Raw genomic sequence first — 15,924 nt, 5'->3', positions numbered from 1 at the left:
GGGGGGGGGGGGGGGGGGGGGGGGGGGGGGAGGGGGGGGGGGTGGTTAGTGAGCACATTTTTTTTTTTTTTGATCCTCAAAAAAAATTCTATTTGCACCCCCCCCCCCCCCTTGAGCGCCAGGGGGGGGGGCCAACCCCCAAAAAAGGTAAAAATCACGTGATTTTAAATGATTTTTTTCTCAAGGGGGGGGGCCCGGGCCCCCCGGCCCCCCCCCCCCCCCCTGGATCCGCCACTGGTCGGAATGACCACATGCGTGTTGCCAAAATGTCCGGTAAAGGGGTACTTTTCGTGCGACAAAGTCCGGCCCGAGAATTGTAAAAAAAGGGTGTATTTGACTTTTTACCCGGAGATTTCTTAAAAAAGGGGGTATTTTTCTTTTTTTCTCTCATCTCTTTGGACTCCTGAGAAATTATTCCGAATTTAGGGGGGTACATTGAGTATTTTTCCTGATTTAGGGGGGTCTCCAAGGCAGGAAAAGCCCGCGAAAAGCCCGCGAAAGGGGGGTTCGGAAATGATGGCAGTCCTCAGATAGGGGGTGCTTTCAAAAAGAGGGTACGAGCATATGCGTACTCTAAATAACACTGAGTGGGGGGGGGGGGCGGGTACTGGACAGGACCAATTGGTATATATGTCCAGACTTCCGTGGCATCGCAAACTGTCAACAAACATCACAACTGAGGGTGCAGAGTTCAAAAATAAAAATTAAAAGGTGCTCATAAAAATACAGTGGGTTGCAGACATCATCTAATTTTTAGATGAAGGAGCCACATCGACGCTCTAGCCCGCCTGTGTACAGCTGCGCTGAGTGGTCATTCTGCATGTAGCTCCAAACTTTGGTATTGAAAGACTTGGCTGATGTTGACTTTGATGATGGTGGCTGCCGGCTGGTAGTTGATTCCATTGCGTAATGGTACGAGGATAGAAGCTGTTCTTGTATTCTTCGGTCCTGGCAAATGACAAATGATAAGAAGGAATATAAAATGGCTTAGTTCAGGTATGGGGATTTTTAAAAGATCTGATCAAAGTAGCTAGCCATTTATGGTAGACAAAACCCGCTTGCATTAAAAAAAAAATTAATGAAAACAAATTACAGGTGTCAAATTCATTACAAGTGTTTAACTTTGGCTTTTTGTTTCAATTCTGCTTTGTTCATAATCATAATACAACTCGCACAAGGGAAATGCTGCTTATTTCTATGGCTGGTTGTAAAGTTTGAGTTGACCAGAACCAAAACAAAAGGCACAATCAAACTAGTTTGAGAATATGCCTAAATTAATAATATAATTATCTGAGTCTGACCAGACGCCAGAGTCACTGTTTAACTCTCACAGTTGACTGTTAAATTCGTGTAAAAATAAATGGATTAAGCATAAATATTATCAAGAGAGCTTGCTAATTTAATGGGATTACACGTAAGTCGAGGGCCCCAGATAACTCCTTGATCAGATATGGCTTTGTTTTATGCCGGATCGGTACAGAAAAGGCTATGTATGGGACCGGTACGCGGTCGTGGTGATGACTACGAAAGTGCAGCCATGTTGGCGAAACGTACACTTTTCGCGCCATATCGGCAAAAATGAGTTATTTTAACGTAGCCGTCACACAACTTCCGGTTGAAAATCGAAAAATGTGTAACTTTCATGGCCATAAAACTTTTATCAAAAGCTAATAAAATACATCGTGCATCAATCGAACTCTGCGCTTTTTCACTTCTGCCAACATTGTTCTTGTGAAAAATCAAACAATTGGGGAAAAAACATCGCTTATAATTTGTCAGATCCAAGCACTGTACTTTGCTATGTCTGGCGATAGGTTCTAGTTCTGTTGGTATAGGGGTTTGTTATGAATTTAACACACAAAGAAAAACACAAATTCATTCGTTGTCTGTATAGTTACATCTTACACTTTATTAATGAAATTAACAAAAGAAACATCAACCTGCATTCTCCAAGACGTGTATTCTACAGGTATGATATCCTGGTGATGTACAATGAAAATAGTACATGTATCACGTGTCTTTTACCCTCGTGCAAAATATTCCCACAATCTCCTGTGTTTCGGGTGCGTTTAATCGACACCTTTTCACCCTAGAATCACGGTTTCTAAAGACGTTTAGTTTAAAACGCAATGCGTTCAAGCGAGTTTTTCGTCGGTCGTAAAAATAAACGTGTTTGAAAACACAAACATGAAACGCTGAAAAAGATGCGTTTTGTATCATGATTCTGCAGAATCACGGTCGCTAATAAAATACATCGTGCATCAATCGAACTCTGCGCTTTTTCACTTCTGCCAACATTGTTCTTGTGAAAAATCAAACAATTGGGGAAAAACATCGCTTATAATTTGTCAGATCCAAGCACTGTACTTTGCTATGTCTGGCGATAGGTTCTAGTTCTGTTGGTATAGGGGTTTGTTATGAATTTAACACACAAAGAAAAACACAAATTCATTCGTTGTCTGTATAGTTACATCTTACACTTTATTAATGAAATTAACAAAAGAAACATCAACCTGCATTCTCCAAGACGTGTATTCTACAGGTATGATATCCTGGTGATGTACAATGAAAATAGTACATGTATCACGTGTCTTTTACCCTCGTGCAAAATATTCCCACAATCTTCCTGTGTTTCGGGTGCGTTTAATCGACACCTTTTCACCCTAGAATCACGGTTTCTAAAGACGTTTAGTTTAAAACGCAATGCGTTCAAGCGAGTTTTTCGTCGGTCGTAAAAATAAACGTGTTTGAAAACACAAACATGAAACGCTGAAAAAGATGCGTTTTGTATCATGATTCTGCAGAATCACGGTCGCTAAAATTCGATTAAACGGACGGAGTTCTCAATCATGATTGTATGACGGAACCTGTTCCGGTTTGGGCAAAAACCGCGCGCCTGCTTTTCATGCATTTTGCGTTTACTATACCATGCTCTTCATCGTGGCCTGTTCCGTTATGTTATACCTTGTTTTCCTTCTATCTTTTTCTCTTTCTGTCTTTCCTTATGTTGTTCTTTGTTTCTTCCTTCTATCCTTATGTTATTCTTTGTTTTTTTCCTTCTATCACCTTATCTTATGTTATTCTTTGTTTTTATAATTCTATCACTTTCTCTTTTGTTATTCTTTGTTTCTTCTTTCTATTCTTATGTTAATCTTTTTTTTTTCCTTCACTCACATTCTCTTATATGTTATTCTTTGTTTTAATCATTCTATCACTTTCTCTTTCTGTCTTTCCTTATGTTATTCTTTGTTGCTTCCTTGTATCACATTCTCTTGTTCTCTTTCATTATGTTATTCTTTGTTTCTTCCTTTTATTCTTATGTTATTCTTTGTTTTTTCCTTCTATCACCTTCTCTTATATATTATTCTTTGTTTTAATTCTATCCAGGCGCGTACGCAGGGGGGGGGTTTGGGGGGTTAAACCCCCCCCCCCTTGGTAATTTTTTGTGTGTAAACCCCCCCCCCCCCCTTTTGGATTTTTTTTTTTTTTTTTTTTTTAACTATTATTTAAAAAAAAAAAAAAAAAAAAAATTATTCCCATGGCCAACCTAAAAAAGGTGACCTTACCCCCCCCCCCAACGGGTCAAAATGTCAAATTTCCAAATTTCGAGACCAAAAAAAAAAAAAAAAGTGTCCCCCCACCCCCCCCCCCCCCCCCCCCCCCCCCCCCCCCCCCCCCCCCCCCACCCCCCCCCCCCCCCCCCCCCCCCCCCCCCACCCCCCCCCCCCCCCCCCCCCCCCCCCCCCCCCCCCCCCCCCCCCCCCCCCCCCCCCCCCCCCCCCCCCCCCCCCCCCCCCCCCCCCCCCCCTTCAAAAAATCCTGCGTACGCGCCTGATTCTATCACTTCTCTTTTGTTATTCTTTGTTTTAATTCTATCACTTTCTCTTTTGTTATTCTTTGTTTCTTCCTTCTATTCTTATGTTATTCTTTGTTTTTTTAACTTATCACCTTTTCTTATGTAATTCGTTGTTTTAAGCATTCTATCACTTTCTCTTTCTGCCTTTCCTTATGTCATTCTTTGTTTCTTCCTTATATCACATTCTCTTACGTTATTCTTTGTTTTAATAACTCTATCACTTTCTCTTTCTGTCTTTCCTTATGTAATTGTTTGTTTCTTCCTTCCATCACCTTCTCATTCTTTGTTTTATTATTGCGATCTATGCTCAAAACAGCAGTCGACAGTCGGCCGTAAACAATTCCAAAAAGCGCGCGCCGAAGTTGACCTAGACTTACTGCGAGTGTGATGCGAGTGGCTGGGCTCGAATAGAATCAGCGTTGATGGAAAATCGCTTGAACGCTAACCGCAGTGACCTTGTTTATTGTAATGGCGTTTTGATTTGTGATATGGACACATTTCAATGAATATTTACAATCACTTAGATGCGGTAAAATTAGGAAAATTTCATATCAAAATACGTAGAAAAGTATGGAGATACACTAACCCCTATGCATGCTATGCAGCACAGTGAAGGCCATAGCAGCTGTGATAAAGTTTGTTGACCTGTGCAAAAGTCTCGCAAATCGCGGTTTATCGCACTTCCGGGTGTTGTGTAAATTTGGGCAATGAAGTTGCGGACTGACTGTTCAGGTACTCTAGCATCGATCATTCCGCGACATTGTTTAACACACACACACACACGCTCAGCCAATTGAAGGAGGCAGACTTCGAATCAGAAGAAGAAGAAAAATTAGACATCATCATAAGCCTTTACGTGGTGGAGATTAAGATTTGCGTAAAAGATGGAGAATAACGTCAACGAGGAGGTGATGAAGGGGAAAGCAAGGCGGTTGATATTATGGTGTCTTCCCCGTACGGGTTCGACAGCCTTGGCGAAGTGCCTTAGTTTTATCGACGAGGACACCGAGATGTGGTTCGAACCTTTCAACATCTGTCGCATGATCAACATCATGGTCAAGAAAGACATGGGTCAAGGCTTACCCAAAGAATTCAAGGGAAACGAGATGATGTATGAGGCGGTGGCTGCGGGCTTGAAAGACAAATTGAAGATCCCATCAGCGACAATTAATCCGTCTCTCTTGTCGTAAGTTATATATTAATAAAACATTATGGCTTTAATATTATAAAGCACTCATATCGGTCCGACACACTGTGACGCTCACGGCGCTTAAACTTATAAAGAGAAGGTTCATTGAAAATTGAAAAATAGGTAAATTACACCTCTACAGATTGCTGAGAATCATATAGCACTCTCAGTATTTGAAGGCGATTTATACTTAAATTAATATTGTTTTGCTATAATTAAGGGGAGGCCAACCTCCAGGAGAGAGGAATTCGAAATTCCTTTTGAATTTCACTAGTTTAGTTTTCATCTTCATTTCATCTTTATCTATGTACTTCCAGTACACGTTTCTTAGCACATACCTCCAGTCTCCTTCATTCTGCACTGCTTGTACCCTTCTGATACCATGCATAGACCAGGCCTTCTCAACTGGCGGCGCGCGCGCCACTTGTGACGCTTGCGGTCAGTCGGAGTGGCGCGCGACTCATGTTGCAACAACAATTGACGTGAAGTCCTCGTAGCAAAATTGAAATACCCCCTTGCTCCTAGCCTATAATCTAGGCGGAGTGCCGAGCTTTTTTCTTTGCTGCTAGACTAACCTTAAGCAGAACGTCTGATACGGCGAGACTACGAACCGTGAGCCGCAACTCACGATTCGTAGTCTCGCCGTATCAGACGTCCTGCTTAGGGTTAGTCTAGCAGCAAAGAAAAAAGCTCGGCACTCCGCCTAGATTATAGGCTACCCTGCTCCAGGCTTGGATGGAGTTATTATTGGGAGGCTGCCAAAAACCACTGATCCCTAGGTTAACAATGTGGTTTTGCCAGTGATCGTTGCTGGAAGGGAGAAGAGAGATTGACAGATCGCCATAGTAACCACTGACCTAGAGGTCAGTGATAGTAACCCTAAAATGCCTGCACTGAGTTGGGCAGCCGAGCGCGGACGAAGTGTCCCCCTAATAACAATTCACACAGAAATTCCGATGCAAGAGTATTCACTGATAAAAAAAAGTACATGTAATATAAATTAAGATATAACAAGCTTCTGACACAAGACAGAAAATCGTTAAATTATAGTGCAGTGTAAATAAAGAGAACTTTCTTGTTATTATCAATGCGCGGGTGATAAGGGGGTGTTTCAAAACCCGTGTTGAGGACTCAATTTTTATGTATGGGGTTTTTCAACCAGGAAAAACCTGAGGACTGAGAACTTGACCGAATGGGGGAGGGGGTGGCTCCTGGAAAGACATTAATGATTGCTTAAATGAAAAATGGAGAAAAAAGAAAGTGAAACGCAAGAAGGAAGTCTGCAGAGACTGAGGATCGGCGGCCGTGCGATACAGGTATAAAGAAGAAAAAAAGACTAGGCCACTATAGACTGAGAAGGCGAAGAAGAAGAAGAAGAAAAAGACAAGAGCCGCGAACCGGAGAGACAGAGAGAGAGACAGAGAGAGAGGAGAAAATCAATATTTCTGAGAGAGGAAGAGAGAGACAGAGACAAAGACAGAGACGGACACCTGGGGAATGGAGAGACAGACATAAATAAACATGAGGAGAGAGGGATTGAGAGAGAGAACTAGGGAAGGGAGAGATCGATAGATAGAAAGGAGAAGAGAGAGAGAGAGGAGAGAGACTGAAGGAGGCAGCCTAAAAGAAACAGAAACGCTTCTAATAAACTAGTTGAGAAGGCATGCCATAGACCCTACCACGTACTATCACCTTTAATAAATAAACTGCAATCCAATGTATCTGGTAATGATCAGGACGGTCAATATTATACGCCAGATAATTTTGTATCGCAATTTATTGGCATTCACAGAAGCAAATCCTCATTCAGTATCTTACATGTAATGGCTGCGAGAAGCCTCGATAAAAACTTTGAAAATAATTGAAACTCTCCTAATCCTATTAAAGGGAGAGGCATAGCAATTTTTTTAATTTTTCAGTATTTGTTACATTCCTTTTGATTTTTCTTGATTGTTTATTTAATACTCTGCCCGGGCGTTCTGGATCGAGTGGCATGCCGAGGGTCCAGATGAGGACCGTGGACAGGCTTTGAGAAGCCCTGCTCTATAGACTCTACAAATAGATACATTTTGACAGGCATATATTTGTTTGAAATATTTCTTTTTGAGAATGGATATGGGGATATATAGCACATAAAATGTGTATACATCTCTCTCTGTACGATATGTATTATAATAGATCGGCCTTGTATTACCAATGCATGAGTATATTCTTTACCATCAGATATGTAGTCTGTATTACGCGGAAGAAACCTTACGTTGTATGTGGTATACTATTAGTATTACTGGTACATGTAAAGCAAGAGGTGCACACCTTCATACAGGACGATCATAACAATGGAACTATGCAAACACGATAAGGGATGATCGAAGAATGTTACGTCATACATACAACTGTGTATGCTTTAAAGATAAACTCGAGTTGAAAGAAACGGTGTGGAATCGGTCAGTAAACAACTTCATGAGAAATTTGTACGTTATTTTAGACTGGGACTTGCACTTAATAATTAGAGAACTTTTGACTGCACAATACTAATAATGGTCTGATTCTTATACTCACCACTTTATTTTTCTTCCCTTAAAATTAATGAGGAAAGTCATAGCGTTCATTTAGACGAACTTGGGCGACTATCTAAATTTCGGGGGTTAGGGACGACCGCTTCTTAGAATAATTTCCAGGGAGAGGAAATGGAAAGGCCCAAAGTAAAATATCTGTGCATGTAATAACCAACAGTTTACTGCTTTTGTGCAATAGAAGTGTGTAATTATGCGCGGAGCGAGAAGGTTTATATTAAATTTTCTAATATAGTGAAAATTCACTATCTAGAGCACTATAGGGCCTAATTTAAGTGGTGTATTATCGCTTTAATTCACATTTTGGTATATATTTTGTTTATGTTGCATGTACTTTCAAATGTCAAAATTCCGGGGAGATGAACCCTCTCAAAATAAAGATTAAAATGCCGAAGGCCATCCTACTTGCAGTAAAATACTGTACATCATCCCTCAGTATTTGAAATTAATTTCATGACATTTTTGTAAAGCCTGTAGTAATTGGGGTCGGTTGGGGCATGAAAGGAAGTGCCCCTCTTAATGGACATTTTTGTAAAGTGATTTTTGCGTTCAAACTTCAAAGGAAACAGGATTATGGCCTAATGGGAGGGGCGATTGTTATAAAATATTTCAGCCATTGAGCCCTTTCACGAGACGTGTTCATATAATCTTTAAAAGTTTGTTTTTGTCTTCAATCAAGGCTACCATTTGGACTTTAGAGCGTGGACTTGATTCTTTAAATTTGGTTTTTATAGCACCAAACCCGACAAAAAAAAATTAGGAGCAAAAACATGCGCTCTGTAAATGATCGATAAAGCAATACAAGGATCTGTGCAAATCCTACTGAAATTATGGTTTGACGTTAGAATCAATAAAGTCATTACGAAAAGGCTCTCGGGAGAAAATGAAGCACTTTGAAAGGAATTTTTGTCTTTCTGTTTTTTCGTTTTACTTTTTTTCTATCTTTCTTTCTTTCCCTTTTCCTCCTTTTCCGGTAGACAATTACTTAATTCCAGTTTCAACTAATAATGTCATTCCTCACTTTAAAAAAGTCATGTCATTGCACTCCATCATTGATAATCAACACTATTATAATGTAATTAATTGTGTTATGCTAATAACGTATGTTACATCTTGTACATTTTACTCTCCTTCGTATATATCAGGACAACTACCCCTAGGACAATCACCCCCATATTAGACCAGCAAAACAAAAATGGCCCCCTCGGAAAATTACACCTAAGGATTATTACCTCCGTAGGAGACCAAACAAAACAAAACAGGCTCAGCTAGAAAAAGATTCGATGAACAGGGTACCGTGGTTGTACTTGGTTGCGGTTGACCTTGCTAAAACTTTTGCAAAAATACCAAGGAATAAGATACGGGTGGATGCCATGCATTTGTAACTGTGCAAGTTACATAATTATATAGTACATTGCCCTCCTTAAGCTGTGATTTCAAAAGTCCATTTATGGTCCACCTATTATATGTGAGGCATTATTTTAATCAATTTCAGCGTGTTTTCCGTGTAATGAACGAAATAACTATTATCCTGAAAACCTGAAGTGATCCCAGTTTATGGATTTGGATTTACCTTGGGTCTATTATAGGCTAAATCCATGTTCACGCCACTGCATTTTGACTCAGAACGGTTCAACAATTATCATCAACGTCACGTCTCTCAATTTGTTTTTAAAAGTCTATCTAGATTAGAATTTTCAAAAGACAATTTAAAATGAAATGGAATTGTTATGTTGTTCTTTTTTTAATTGCAGATATGCAGGCGTCCAGAAAAGTATTGAGGAATCCGAAAGACGTACTGTCATTGTCAAAGAGATGGCGGTGGCGAGCTTTGATTCCTATAACTACTTTCCAAAGGGATACAGGCACATCTTACTGATCAGGGATCCGACTAGGGTGATATCATCCTTCAGGAAGATGGTCATCGAACCGCGAGGCGAGGAATTCGCCGATGCCGACCTAGAGAAGGTACACCCGACATACCCGACATATCACTGGTTCGGCGAGATGCATGCGTTGTGGAAGCACATGACCAAAGACGGAGGCAACCCGTTGGTCATCGACACTGAAGATTTCTTGGCCAACCCAGCGCCCTTCCTCAAGAAGATCTGTGAGGTAATGGAGGTTGAGTATCGTGACGGGCTCCTGAAATGGGACGCATCAAAAGACGTCATCAATAAGACCTGGAAAAACGGATGCATGGAAATGTTTACTAGCGATCGTGCGGTACAGTCACAGGTTTTCAAGAAGGCCTTTGAGAGCTCAGGATTTGTAGAGACAAACCCGAAACCCCTTCCGCAAAACCTGACCAAAGATTGCATCCGCATTATCGGCCAGTGCGTGGATTTCTACAACGAAATGTATCCACATCGTTTTATACCGGAATAAAGTTAGAGCAGTCTTTCCAATTTGGGCGTATTTAGAATTGTTTTTCTTCCTGAAAGACCTTCGTTTCTTAGGAGTAGGAATGTCAAAAAAGGTAATCCGATATTCGCTCTCGCGACAATGTAATAATGAAATTAAAATTAAAAAGTCAGCTACATCAAACATGTATAGAAAAGAAACACCACAATATATTGAATCATTCAAAAGTGATCTAGCAACAGAAGAATGGTTGGACGTCTTACATGAATCAAATGCAGATATTATGGCATACCAACATTTTAATAAAAAATTACAGATGTATTATGACAAAAAAATTCCTCTAGTATCAGCTAACAAGAAAAATAAGCGTTGTGAAATGCCATGGATAACAAAAGCAATTCTACGATCGATACACACAAGGAACGCACTCTACTATTCATAACAAAAATAAATATAAAACATATGTATAAAATCATTCGAAATTCTCGTAAAATGTAATATTTCGAGAAACTTAATAGAGTGAAATCAAATATAAAATTTACCTGGGAGATTATAAATGATTTGATTGGAAAGAACCTCCCCCCAAAAATAAAAATAAATAAATAAAAAAAAATTTAAAAAAAATTTAAAATATATATATATATATATATATATATATATAAAAAAAAATTTAAATCAACAACAACAACAACAAAAAATCGCCCAATAACAATTTTACAAGAGATGATACAGCTATAAAGTCGGAAGATGTAGCCGATACCTTTAATTCCTAATTTGTAAATATAGGACCTAAATTAGCAAATAAACTTAGACACATTATACATTTTATCGCTTCTCCTGTAACTCTCATTTTTAATCTATCAATAAATACCGGGAAATGTCCCGAGTTCTTGAAAATTGCTAAGGGCAATCCATTTTTTGGTAAAGACAATCCTCTCGAAATAAGTACTACAGCCCTATTTCTATTTTTCCCAGCATATCCAAAATTCTTGAAAACATTAATTACAATAGGCTCTATACGTTTTTACTCCATTTCCTTAATCTAAACCAATATGGTTTTAGAAAAGGACATTCAACCGACCAAGCTTAAGTACAATTATATGATAAAATAACGAATGCTATGGCCAATAAAGAACATGTAATAGGAGTAGGTTAAATAGGAGTATTTATGGACTTATCAAAAGCCTTTGATACGCTTGAGAATTGTACATTCTTGGTGTCAATAAGTACTTAAAGAGTGTTGGTAAATCACATTCAGATGTATGTACGTTTTGTTAAGAATTGTACACTTATTTTGCGAATGCCCTTAACTCGTCGATTCTTAGAAGATTTTGATTACTATACCCTAAAAATGATATTAAGGTAACATTTAATAATTTAACCTTTTACTTCTCATGTGAACTTAACACTGTGTCTTTTGTTGGTCATGCTGTATGTTTCCTAGCTGTGGCCTCAATCAATTATGTAACTAACTTGATTTTTGTGTGTGATCTTTGTCAGTGTCGTGAGAGTAGGAGCTAACGATTTTTCATTACTGTTATTATTGTTATTATTATTTTCAGATTGTTTTCCCTTTTCTATAGGTAAATGACATGTGATTCTTTCTTTGCAAAAGTTATTTTTAATGTACTATATAATAATAAAGCAAAAAATAAATATTTTTTTAAAACAAAATTATATATGTATAACTATGTTTAGTATGTTCACAAAAAGGATGTGTCGTTTAAATATCAATTATTTCTATACTTTGTAAAATTGTGTGCCGAGTGTGTCAATGCAAAAGGGTTTTTTAAATTGTTAATATTTTTTTTAATGTTATGACCAATACAGTCACCTAATAAAATTAAAAAAATGTTTATTACATATTCTTAATTTATGTTTTTGATACAAATTTCTTCATGTAGAGATGGAAATGGAGTTAGTTAATTAAATACTAAAGTGACTATCATAGTTTTAGCTCTTGAGACCTGCATTTTATGAATCTTTATGTTCTCCCCTCCTTTTAAGTTAACAAAGACATGTACCAATTTGCCCTGATAACATGGGTGTCGATTTGTATCCGTGGTTGGGGGGATGATAGGTGCCAAAATATTTTCAGCAATGGATCAAAGCAACCAAGAGGTAGAAGCGTGTGGCAGGTTGCACCCCTCCCTTCCAAGTTATTAACTTTTTCAAGTCACCCTCAGTAAAGATAACATTTCAGAGAATATATGAGCGGTAATAAAATTAATAACATGCTAAATATTAGTCATGACTCTTGCCTGCAGTGTAGGCCTACCAGACTGATATCATCAATTTTTAATCGAAATTTAGACATTACCAACAACAAAAATCCAAAGGTGAGGGATATCAACTTGTGAAATTATTATGTTACCAGTGGACAAATGCATTAATAAGCAACAGGAAAGGTTCATGTAGACAGAAAATCCTTTATTTCATGGTGATAGAAACATACATTTTATGAATATTGAATATGAATATAATTTTGAGGTTAATGCATGGTCAGGAATTAGGTTTTATACACTGTTGCTCATATCGTTGGAATTTTTTGTTGTTACCCCAATTTATTGAATTATTTTGACAATGATGTATTCCTAATAGATCTAGATAATAGTACATTATACCCCCCCCCCCCCGGGGGGGGGGGGATCGACACCCATGCCTGATAACTAAACTAACTATCAAGACTCTCTCTCTCTCCTTTTTCTGCCTCCTTCTCTTTTAACTTCTTTTTTTCTTTTTTTTCTGTTCTATTTTTTTCTCTTCCAGTCCCCCTAATTAGGCCGCCAAAGGGGGGGGGGGGCAGGATCCACCACTGCTATAGACACATGTCCTTTTTGGTCCTATTTTGTCATGCCCCGTCATAAAACTTATAACAAGAATTATTCAAAACAACTATAGGTCTGAGATTAACAGACAAGCTTAAGAAAATATGACCAAGATGACGATGAATGACCAAGATGACCTCGGACAAGGGAGAAGCAGTACAGACTAAGTTTAATGTCATATCTGAACCTCGGTTTGCCCGATTGCACTGGTGTACCAATCAATTTAAATAATAGCTAGACGTCACATACAAACATATATGCAACGCAATTAATGTTAAAGACAGGTATTATAACTAGACAACAACCATTCCAATAATCTATGACTTTTTCATCATGTTAATACTAGGTAAAAAGAAACTTGGCAAAAAACAACTTAAAACCTTTTCCCCACTGCACTTCCTGGATTTCGTAAGAAGTTTGTAAAACAATAATCACAGGACGTCTTTAAAGTAGCTGTGCGAAGATTTTAAAAACTCACTTTATTTTCATTGTTTTAAAGGTGGAACTTTGATTGGACAATTTTATCAAAATTCAGTGCTTGGAAACATTCGAAATAATGCCTATTATCTATTACAAAACGCTTAAATACAGCCCCGGCATAGCACATGGAGAGCTCTCCGAACGCTGCTGAGATGTGCGACATCACAGGTTGCGCATGATTTGCACAAGCAAATTATAAGAGGTGAATGGGCAGAGGTGATAATGGGCACTTCTTGCACCTGAAAAGGGGCACTCACCTGGGATAATAGAAAGGGGCATATATTACAAAGGAAAATTGGCACATGTCGTAGGATAAGGGGGTATCTATGATATTTTAATAGAGGCATTTACCAGAGGTGTGAGTAGGGACATTTAGGGTGAGTGGCTCTTATTTAAAAAGTAGCATTTATCAGGGGAAAAAGGGCACCTATTAAAAAAGAAAAAAGGACTTTTAAAAGTAGAATAGGCCCCTCTTAGATTTGAATAGAGCAATTATCAGAGGTAAAAGGGCACTTATCAGAGCTGGTAAGAGGCACTTAAAAGAAATGGAACGAGCACCTATTTGGAATTTTAAAAAGGGGCGCCCATCTGAAATGAAAGGGGGCACCTTTCCTTTGCAAAGAAGGGCTCTTTAGGATTTGTTTACCTGACTATAAATTTTAGAATTTACATGTCATTTTCCAACAAACGGAAACAACTATATAATTTACGAAAACAGTGATAACCCCCCACCCCCGGGAAAATCACTTCAGCAACATTTTTTATTTGGAAATTCAAACCTTTGCAGTACATGTACGTAACATAACAGGTTTCTTTTAAACGCAATATAACCCTCAGTACAAACAAATAGCTTGAAAAGTAATAATGTCCTTTAATTGTCACTCTCCACCTAGGTGTGAGTAGGACCCCGGTAGGAAGAAATCCGTTTGAATGACTGTGAGCAGCAGATGGCAGTATACGTAAATCTGAAGCAGAACCATCTATAGATGGCTTTGATCTGAAGTAGTGTCGGTAGAACACCCTGCCTTAAAGGGACTTGGTAACATTGTTCAGATGAGAGATAGTGGTGCTAAGGTAGTGACTTCAATGCTAGATGTACAATTAAAGATAATCTGAAAATTTGAGTGAAAACGGACCATTATTCATAGTACGAATCGAGAAAAACTGATCTGATCGATTCCTTAATTCTCCCAACTATGTTATTACAATTTAATTACATTTTAGGTGAATGGAAATCGTCACAAAGCAATAAAATGGCTTTACAGTCCATTCCAGACATTTAAGTGTTGACAGATTTTTTATAGCCTGTTTTATGTCTTTTTTTATGGAAAAACGGTTGGGAAAATCCAAAAATGGTTGGGAGAATTTACTGTTAATCACTGTTAGAGGGTGTCATACATCGAGTCCTTCAAAGAAAACTATAGATATCTTCGTGGTTTGAAGAAAAAATCAGGATTTTTGGCATTTCAGAGGGTTAGTACAGTAGAAGGAATATAATAAAATTTTATACAAAAATTAAGCAATTTTTTCATCAACCTTCAACAATGTTACCAAGTCACTTTAAAGGTACTACATCCCATTTGCAGCCAACATCAAATTCTGTAGAACTTTGCAGGAATTATGAATATGTCATGTATGTCCTATCTGTGGAATTTAAACGTTAGCAGTGTCCTAATATTCAAATTATGCAAGCAAACCCGTTTACTTGCTAGACTTCACTGTCGGACACTATTGAGTGACTGTCTGGCTTTTTTTTTCTTTTCTTCTTTGATAATTACATACAAAAAATGAGCTGTAAAGGGTACATGAGCATTTGTCTACATCAATAACCCACTTCTTGTAATGGCCAAAATTAAACCGATTAAATCTTTGCGCAGCCTAAAACGTATGACCATTTGGTAGAATGGTCCGACAAAACAGACTGTTACTAACTGGCTCTATATAGCTCTGAAGTCGATTCGACAACTAATAGTCGTTATTTTCCTACTTAAAGACATTTTTAAGCCCCCCTCTTTTTAGGGAAGTTCTAAATTAGTATTATCTTTCAAATGCCGTTAGAATTTAACCTTTTCATTTTTGGCCTGCAAATGGGACAATACCTTTAATAATGGCAATACCCCCATCGTTTTGCCTGTAGGAATCATGTTCCGATTACGCATCATGTCATTGTCATCTTCGCACGTTGCAATATGTGAAGTACAAGGCTATCACTATGAACATGGCTGACAAAGAAAGCGGACAAAATATACAGTTCCTCAGTTAGACAAAGGAACTTCCCCTCACTGCTATTATGTAAAAAGGTGAATATGCATGTGACACCTGTTCTACACATTTGTACATAATAGCAGTGAAGGGATGTTCCTTTGTCTACCTGAGGAACTGTATATTTTGTCCGCTGTCTTTGTCAGTCATATTCATAGTGTATTTTAATTGCCTTAGGTCGATTTTTGTTAAAGTCTTGGCGATCGTATTAGAAATGAATCACGTCAATGGAAAACAAGGTATAATTTATTATTAAATTTATTTAATGTTCCATTATTATTGTACTTTTCAGGAATACTAATATGCAGAATACTGAATATACTGAATATGAATATCGTTTCAAATTATTTGGACATTTTTACATCATAAGTT

The 15,924-nt window shown here is 38.2% G+C and overlaps 1 protein-coding gene across 1 annotated transcript; it reads left to right on the top strand.

Moving 5' to 3' along the window:
* Positions 1-4,456: 4,456 nt before the first annotated feature.
* Positions 4,457-10,594, top strand: LOC578973. Its single transcript, XM_779108.5, has 2 exons — positions 4,457-5,042; positions 9,373-10,594. Exons 1-2 carry the CDS (start codon positions 4,741-4,743, stop codon positions 10,004-10,006), a joined length of 936 nt encoding a protein of 311 aa, XP_784201.1. The 5' UTR covers positions 4,457-4,740; the 3' UTR covers positions 10,007-10,594.
* The last annotated feature ends 5,330 nt before the right edge of the window (positions 10,595-15,924 follow it).

The sequence above is a fragment of the Strongylocentrotus purpuratus genome, unplaced genomic scaffold (genome assembly GCF_000002235.5).
Source record: "Strongylocentrotus purpuratus isolate Spur 01 unplaced genomic scaffold, Spur_5.0 spur5_scaffold_7, whole genome shotgun sequence".
In the NCBI taxonomy this organism is placed as follows: domain Eukaryota; kingdom Metazoa; phylum Echinodermata; class Echinoidea; order Camarodonta; family Strongylocentrotidae; genus Strongylocentrotus; species Strongylocentrotus purpuratus.
This window is presented reverse-complemented; position numbering and strand designations above follow the sequence as displayed.